At 41.2% G+C, this 9,032-nt stretch overlaps 1 protein-coding gene across 3 annotated transcripts in view; it reads left to right on the forward strand.

Moving 5' to 3' along the window:
• Positions 1-8,044, forward strand: part of thoc2 (THO complex 2) — a 35,318-nt gene extending 27,274 nt beyond the window's left edge. The window contains exons 31-39 of one of the 3 annotated variants that reach the window (XM_080779581.1): positions 354-766; positions 1,481-1,539; positions 3,234-3,269; positions 5,453-5,587; positions 5,719-5,788; positions 5,913-6,055; positions 6,208-6,284; positions 7,088-7,127; positions 7,252-8,044. In XM_080779581.1, the coding sequence (XP_080635707.1) occupies positions 354-766; positions 1,481-1,539; positions 3,234-3,269; positions 5,453-5,587; positions 5,719-5,788; positions 5,913-6,055; positions 6,208-6,284; positions 7,088-7,115 (961 nt within the window). In that variant the 3' untranslated portion in view covers positions 7,116-7,127; positions 7,252-8,044. The other 2 variants (XR_013965112.1, XR_013965113.1) reach the window with 2 other exon arrangements.
• Positions 8,045-9,032: the final 988 nt, after the last annotated feature.

The raw sequence follows: 9,032 nt of genomic DNA on the forward strand, positions 1-9,032 counted from the left end.
TCTTAACCCATTCTGAACGGGAACCCGTTTTGGTGTTCGCATCATGTTATGCTTTAGCTATTAAAAAATAGCAGATCTACAAGCTCATAGCGCGCCACCGAGTGGCGCGCTACGATCTTGTAGGTCTGCTATTTTTGAAAAATCGACCAGTGTGTGTCCAGTGGAAACTTCGTATGAATCTGATCTCAGGTCAGAATGGGTTAAGGAACAACTGTTTTTTTTGTTGCCCCGTCAGAATTGATGTCACACTTAGTAAGGTTTTTTGGTCATTATCTGTTGAACCGAAGGCGTTTCGAAAAATCCCCAAACAAACAAACCAAAAAAGCAATCCTCCGTTTTTTTCCCCCTTTCAGCACCAAGCCCATCAAAGAGAGGGACGACAAAGAGAAGAGTGGGAAGGAGAAGAAAGACAAGAAGGAGAAGACGACGCCAGGCAGCACTCCGGAGGCAAAGGGGGAGACCCGACGGGACAAACAGCGGGAGGAGAGAGGAGGCGGCGGAAAGGAGGAGCGGGCCGCACGCGAGGGTAAGGAGAAGACGCCCAAGGCCGACCGGGGGGACAAGCTGAAGGCGGCCGCCGACGACAAGGGCAGCAGCAAGGAGGACAACAAGGCCAAGGCCGGCAACAACGGGGAGTCCCAGGAGACGTCCAGGGACCGGGACGCCGTCAAGGAGTCCAAGGGCAAGGAGAAGGGAGACCGGACCGCCGCATCTGGGTCCCTCAAGTCGCCAGTTCCCAGATCCGAGTCTGCCGAGTCTGAGAGGGGTAAAGATTTTCAACATTTTTTTAAAAGGAGAATTCCATACTAAAACTTTCTTTGTAGTTGTTGCGTCCCCTGCACACCAAAGAGGTCCAGGTGTTATTTTGTGCAAAAAGCTCCTTATTGGCTGTTTTTCCCCTACCATAAGCCCTAAATGAATTGCATTGAATTGAATGGGGCTATGGGGTGTTGTGCTAATTCGCTTATTTCCATCGCTCAAAATGATAATTTCTTTGTATATATCCTCTCTTCATAATGTAAATAATATCCCAAGCGGCACACTTTACTACTTCTTTCGATGGAAATAAGCTAACTAGCATAACGCCCCATAGCCCCATTCAATTCCCATTCCATGCAATGCAATTGAGGGCTTATGGTATAGGGAAAATAGCCAATAAGGAGTTTTTGCACAAAAAAACACCTGGACCTCTTTGGTGGGGACGTAACGACTACAAAGAAAGGTAAGAAAGATAAGAAAGCATTCTAGCATGGAATTCTCCTTTAATGGACTTCTTGTACTGTAATGTTGCTCTTTTAAGCATGGCTTTTAGTTTCTCTTTGGCATAATATTAAACATAGTCTCCAAATCCTGTCACAAGCTGTGAGGTGGAGTTATATAAGTGACCTTTTTGAATGTAACAAATGTGTTGAACGTGTGTCTTGACAAAAAAATTACCACGCCAATTAAGTTTCACTTTTCATTTCCCACATGTGCACAGATCACAAACGGCGAAAGGTCGAGAGCCACTCTTCACCAGCGCACTCCTCATCTGTAAAGGTTAGTATGGCCTGAGGAAAGCTGTGGCCCGTGTTTCTTCTCTGTCTACCGGAGCGTTCCCCATCTGTTGCCCATTCCATCGACCCTCAAGAACCCCAAAGGAGAGATCTCGTACATGGCAGGCGTGGCATCTGGAATTCCCCCATCCAAAAACACCATGGGAGTTGGAAAAGCATTCCATGAACACTAGTATATTATTTTCCTGAATTGGGAGAGAAATCGAGGACTTAGCCCGAGAGAATAATGTAAATATTATTTTTATATTGAGATATTTATATATATTTTTTTTATATTAAGGAAAGCAGTTATAGTGCCTTGAGAAGATTTTTTTTTTTAACGCATTTCTACGTTCCTTGTGCTGTTTTTTTTTTTCTTTTTTTGGAGAAAGAAATATTTGCCTGAAACATATTGGCTTTGCCATATCAGATGTCTGCCCCTTTCCACTGGCAAGCTGAAAATGTTTTTTTTCTTTTTTACCCCTCAAAGAGCTGTATTTTAAGAATTAAAATGGAGGCCCAAGTTGAGATTTTTTTTCCCCCCTCCCCCTGCTCGTACACTTTGGCGAGCTGAAGATTCCCCGGTCAAAATGCTGTCACACATCGGTTCGTCCCTCGTCATGCCGGGAACAACAAGAGGGCTTCGGGTGTCTCCAGCGAGCCTCTTCGTGGCACAGAGGCACTTTCCTGCGGAAGCGGCATCATCATCTACCCTCGTCTACCCTCCAGCCCCAGCCCTTTCACCTCAGTTTGTTTCAAAACGGTCTGCATGCAAGCCTGCACTTCGAGTCGAGACGGGTCGGCGCCCAGGCGTTCCTGCTGGGCCCACAACAGCCACACGGCCCAAACCCACCAGCTGACCAGCTTCTGTCACTACTACCTCCAAACGCACGCACAGCGGGAATCAAAGCCACCAGCACCTGAGAGGTCGGGGGCGGAGACGGAGAACGTCCGATGTCGCTGTTTTGAATGGGCCACAATATAAAACACGCCTACCCCCCCCCCCCCTACAAAGAGAGAGAGAGAGAGAGAGAGGGAGGGAAGGTGCGGGGGCGAACCCTTTGGAATCGACTGGAGCATTGCCCCCAAACCACTGGAAGGTGGCTTGTGATAGGTCTAAATTATACTCTTCCACCAGAGAAATAGGCTCCCCCTGAGTCTTATCCATTCCAGAACTGTAAGTGACAGCGACAATTTCCTATGTAGGGATGCAGCTCAAAGCACACAAGATTTCACACACACATGCACACACACACACACACACACACACACACACACGAACACGAACACACTTGTTATTTACACTACACTACAGCACTTGCACTTTAGGCATAGTTACTTACCCAGCTGCACTGTAGGCCAAGGTTTAATAATGTGATAAAATTCCAGACACTTTTTTTAAAGTACCTGAGACTCTTATTTATTTATTGCATTCACTTTTTTTTCTCCTTTTTGTCCATTTTTAAATATTGACATTCCAGATGTTGAGCCTTATTAATTCTCCTCTATGTGATAACCTTGTCAAAGCCTTAGTTCTTGAAGGTCAGCGATCAGGGGAGAAGTTTGCTGTCGGCCCGGGACAGACCCCCACCCCCCCACCCCTCCCCCACTACCCTCCTTCCTTCAAACTCTACTGCTGTCTGACAACCTCCCCCACCCCCCTCCCAGCTCATCTGTCATCTCCATTCATTCCTACAGGACAATAGCAACGAACCCAAGGATTCTGCATCCAAGGTTTGAAATGACTCTACTACTACTACTACGACTCATTGTATTTACCCATTTAGACCGATTATAGTCTACTAAATGTATTCTAAATCCTGACAGTTTTCTATGTTAGTGGTTCTCAATAGGGATGTCCCGATAACACTTTTTTCGCTTTCCGATCCGATGCCTACTCGTGTTAGCCGATACCGAATACCGATACCAGTGTCGTGATCTCATGTTGTGTTTATAGCTATTATCTAGCTATATATCTCGTGTTGTGTTTATAGCAGACTCCTCACTCAAACGTGCACTTGCAACTCCAAAAGCAAACTCCACATGTCTCAACATTTTATTTACCTGCCATAGTGTCAACCCTTTACCCCTGTGTCGGATTGGTGGTTAGACTGGCATATTCACCGATACCGATATGACCCGATATGACGAATAAGGGCCGATCCGATACTTATACCGATACAGTATCGGGACATCTCTAGTTCTCAATATTTCATGTCAAGGACCACAACATTTATATGTAATTGGCTGCCGAACCCCCATCTGAAAACATGTTGTTCCAGGAACCCCCACAAGGGCAAAGATATGAGTTTAAAACGTACGCTCTGAAAGAATACATAAAGATTTGCGCGATATTTTCACGATTTTTCTGAAAATAGCAGCTAAAGTATAACGTAATGCTTAAAACACCAAAAGGGGTTCCCGTCCTCGATGGGTTTAAGCTGAGTTTTTCTTTTGCCCAGTTTGTTGCCTATAGATGCAATTCACTTGGGGTGTTTTGTCCCCATCCTTCCAGTCTTTCATAATGACACACTTGAATGAGTAGTTCTATTACGGCTTCGGTGTCCCCCTTTTTCCGGGTTTCTGTATCAAAGTAGTTTACCCGACATACATATTGCTCAGATAAAAACCGATCTAAGCATATCATTGCTGTCGGGCAGACCTCTCATAAGAAAAGGAGTGAAAGACTTGAAATTAGACCATCCTGAGCTACTTTAAATTGTGTCCTGTTTTCTTTTCTCCATTTTCCACTTCCTCTCACGTACCCCTAGGGGATATACACCTACCTCCACTTGAGAACCACTGCATTATAGCACACACTTAATGGGAGAAAATGTTTTTAGAGAACAGTCTTGATTGTCTAAAAACAGTTTAATTCATTTATTTCTTGAGGCCTAAACAAAGTTTAGACAATTTGTCTTGTTCACATGCAGAATATCCTTGGAAAGAGAACCATTTAATCTATTGTACTGTGGCTATTAACGGTTCTGTTAACTGTACAGACTGATATAATGTTTGACTATTTATCTCAAACATTGTCCAATTTCCAAACGGAACAATAGTCAAATGGTGATCATTGGCGTTATTAGAACAAATTGTTCTAGCCATTTTATTCTAAATCATACTTATTCATGTTAATCTCTTTCAAACGTGGTTAGAGCCTGTGTTTGCATTTTATGGACAAATATTGCATTCTCATGAAGTGAAAACAAGCTGCACAAGCAAAGGTTTATGTTGTGTGCCAGGTTAAGGGATGCCCGATGTTTATCTTAGATATTGTGTTGCATTCCAAATCCATTCCTTCAACTACAATATAAAAATGAATCATATTCGATCAGTGTTCGAATATTTATATATTTAAGCATCCTGATGTCAATTTACAAAACATGAAACATACTGTGTTAAGAAACTAGCATCTGATAAGTATCAAGTTTTAATTTTAAGGAATGGATCATTCTTTCAGCACAAATCCCAACCAGACCATCCTTAGTTGTGCTGATGTACTGCCAGTCTGAACTCAAAGTTCAACGGGTGATCTGTTGAATTATATATTCTCGCTGTCTGTCAAAGAGGACAACCTTTTGTGTCCAATACTTTTCAGGAAATGGAAACGGGTTTACATTTCATCACTACAATTTAGTCACTCACAAGCTCTTGATAGTGCCTTTCTTTGGTTAAGTTTCTGTCTGACAGCGATGGTATGTATTTTTTATGTCCAATAGATGTGTTTAGTCCAGGCTATTTAATTATTGTGCAATTAGTCTTTCCAACAGATATTATTCTTGTATCATACCAGACTTGCATTTGTCAGATAGTTATGAAGTTAGACCTGTTTTGAATGGTAAATTGAAATGAGGGGGTAAAAAAAAAATAATGCCCTTTTCTGGTTTGGTTTGTGTGTGTCATTATCTTCACAGCACCACACCAACTACAATTCAGTTGCGCGATCCAAGAGCAGAGAGAAGGAATTGGACAAGAAAGAGTCTGAGAACACACAACAAGGCCGATCAAAAGAGAAGAAAGAAGACAAGGATCGGAAAGAAAGGAAAAGAGTGAGAATTTATTATCATTGTTCTATCATCATAAATTGTCATGAAAATAAAAAATAAAAAAATAAATCAGTAAGTCGAATTATTTCAGAGCTTTATTTGCCTGGTTGTTATCCTGTTGTGATCTGTTTTAGGACCACACTGTCGCCGAGCGGGAATCAGTGACCCAGGAAACCAAACGTAGAAAAGATGAGAATGGCACCAGTAAGGACACTTATGACACACATCTCACTCATTTGTTTTATTATTGTGTCTCTTGCCTATATGATAATGATGAAATACCCGCTCGGGGGGTGTACTCATTGGCATTCTTATCTTCTCGTCCCAGATTCCTCCAAAAACAGCAAGAGTGCCAGTCCTTCCTCAGACTCTGCCCTTTCAGCTGAGAAGGAGAAGAAGAGGCCCAAGTCATCCAGCAAGGAGAAGGGAGAGTCGGCGAAACCCGAGAGGACCTCCTCTGGAGGGAAAAAGGTGAGCGGGACGGCTCTCACTGCACACTAGTCAGTTTTATATGTAGTAAATCTAGAGAAAGTGTATGGCTCCGTTTTAGTCACGGGTTTGCATCATTGCAGTTATGGATTTTTTTCCGTTTACATGTCCTTTCTGTGACTGTGCTGCTGCAGGAGTCCAGGCACGACAAAGAGAAATCTGAGAAGAAAGACAAGAGGGACAGTAGTGGTGGGAAAGAAGAGAAGAAACAATATCCTTGAATTTAAATCCTAAAACTGTGAGCACTTTGTTTTACCGTTTATATAGTGTGAATACTTTATAACGTCCAATTGGGGCTGAATAACCTATATTTAAGGTGGTTCATCACGTTATGTATATTGAACACTGACTTTTCTACGTAGATAAAACTGACGATGACAACAATCGGAAAGATTTCGGCATGATTTATTTTCACCATTCTGTAAGCAATACAAGCACACACCTTTTTTAGTTTAGTTTTTAGTTGCCATTCAGTCTTGCAGTGCAAGTCATAGCACAACAGTTCCTACATTCTTTTCTTAAATCGCTACATTCATTATAGCTGTGCACCATTGCTTCCCCATGTCATTTTGAGTGGTGAAAGTAACTCGGATTACTCTAGCGGAGAATTGTCACCTGAATGATGTACCTTTTTAAAATTCTTTACGGGATTGTGTCTACTATATTGCCAAAGTTGAAACGTTTCCGTTGCTAATCCTTGTTACTAAGCAGTGCTATTTTCAACAGCCATATAATTCAGTGACAATTTGAACAAAAACAATGACATAATATTTAGCATCTAAATGTTAGTTTTTTATTTTAGCTGACATTGGACAATAGAATTCAGAGAAAATTAGAACACATTTTTTTGTGAATATTTTCAGCTAAAATAATAAACTATTAGGATTCGTAGGTATACAATATTAGCAGATTGTAGACCCCCTAGTCAGGGCACGTGGCTCTATAGATTGTCGGTTCAAAGCTGGGCTTTTATTCTCATATTGGATTATTCTTTGTTTCCCTTAACACTCACACTCATAAATCTTCTGAGAAGCACAGATAATGTGCAGTAAAGGTAAGCGATCATTTTCATGGATATTCTTGATAAACGTTAACATTTTATCTTGAGCTCCTTGTGTTACTTTGCGGTCAGTATTTGGTAGTATTTCTCATCTACCCCTCCTTATCCCTCTCTTTAGCAAAACTGGAGAAGCTGAGCTTTTTGTTACAGAGACAGCTGTAACCCCATCTGTATCATCATGTTATCCCCGGTTCCTTAATTTCTGCCTGTGTTGTTTTTGATATATTGCCCTGCAAGTGATGTTAGTTGTAGTATTCAACTTTAAAAAAACTTTTTGTTTTTCATTTCAATTTATTTCAGCTAGTGGGCTGAAAGCAGTTTTTTCTTTTTTTTTTCCTATTCAGTATGGGCACAATGTGCTATTCAATACAGGAAATGTTATCCTTCTCAGAAATCTGGTTACTGTAGCATCGGCTCATGCATTCAATAATCCCTAGGTTGAAAATGTGTCCTTTTTTATGTCATCAGAGTTCGCTTTTGCTTCTTTTATTGGAATTAGCAGGCTTTCCATATTCACTTACCTCATGCCCCTTAGAGTTGTCTATTTATTTCTCTTTACCTTTTAATCCAAGCAAGAATTTAGGCAGAGGTGAGCAAAATGATACAAAGGACCAGTTTGTATATTATGTGTACAATAATAAAGATGGTAACATGTAATTCATGTCACTTTTTTTATGTCATGTCCTTTTGTGTTTTCAAGTTTTTACATAATTTATAAATTGCCAGTTCACCCTTGATGCAAATATAGAATTGTAAAGACAACAAAATGAAACAAAAAACAAACAAAAAAAAATAATCTAAAGTTCTGTACTCCAAATACAACTGTTTTGAAATGACCATTTGGAGTTTTTATCTGCTGTACTCGAGTGTATGCTTTTTTAAAAACAATAAATAATAGTTTTCTTAGTGTGTCACTTTGATCGTGTCTCTTACCCTACTTCCTCCTGTCACACAAGAGAAAGTTGCTGTACTTGCTTTAAATTATAAATGTTTGCCATGTTCACCATTTGCCACCATTAAAGGTGTTGTAAATTATATTTTTTGGTTAAAACGTTTTTTTTGTTTGTTTGTTCAAACATTGATGGATAAATCATTACTATAGACTAGATTGTTTTGTTCAGTAACGGGTGTCCCTGTGTCCAGGTATTTTAATGAACAGAAAAATAAATGTTTACATGGCTTGCCAATTTCACCTAATCGGAGAACCCATTTATGAGCTTCAAATTGATTGTGTTCCAACTTCCAATTATGTCTTGACCACACTGAACACACCTTTTTTTTTTTTATGTTTTATTTATTTTATTTTTTTGCGGCTTTCGCCCTTATTTTATATTTTTTTATAGAGCGACAGACAGTAGGCTGACAGGAAATGGGGAGAGAGATGGGGGGGGGGGGGGGAAGACATGCAGTAAAGGCCGTCGGGATCGGGAGTCGAACCCCGCGGCACACTGCCAGACTGGATTACCGGCCAAGGTGCCTGGACCACTGAGCCACGGCCCAGGCCAACACACACCTTTTTTTAACTGGAAGTGCTACTTCTGAAATACTCTGCAAGGCCAAAGTGTACACCTTTGTGATGTCACTGATCACATGACCCCAAGTTCTAGACCTCCAGTTCTAGGCTAAACCATAGAGTAATAAAAGGATAGAGGCCGAACCGGAGCGGTTCATTTTTGATGGAAGTTTCATTTTGAAGCACCCGGAAGAACGGTCTACTTCTGCATTTGACCACCAAATTTTGATGGTCAAATGCGGAAAGTGCAATTGAGCGTTTGTTAAACCCCAGCTATCGGGGTTTCCTCGTCATAATTCAGGGGCCCGCCTGAAGTTCCCCATTTCACCACTTTTTTTGTATTATTGCCACACAAGAACTCTTACTAATGACACCAGACCTGTAGG

Source organism: Protomyctophum bolini, assembly GCF_963924005.1.
Source record: "Protomyctophum bolini genome assembly, chromosome: 13".
Taxonomy (NCBI): Eukaryota; Metazoa; Chordata; class Actinopteri; order Myctophiformes; family Myctophidae; genus Protomyctophum; species Protomyctophum bolini.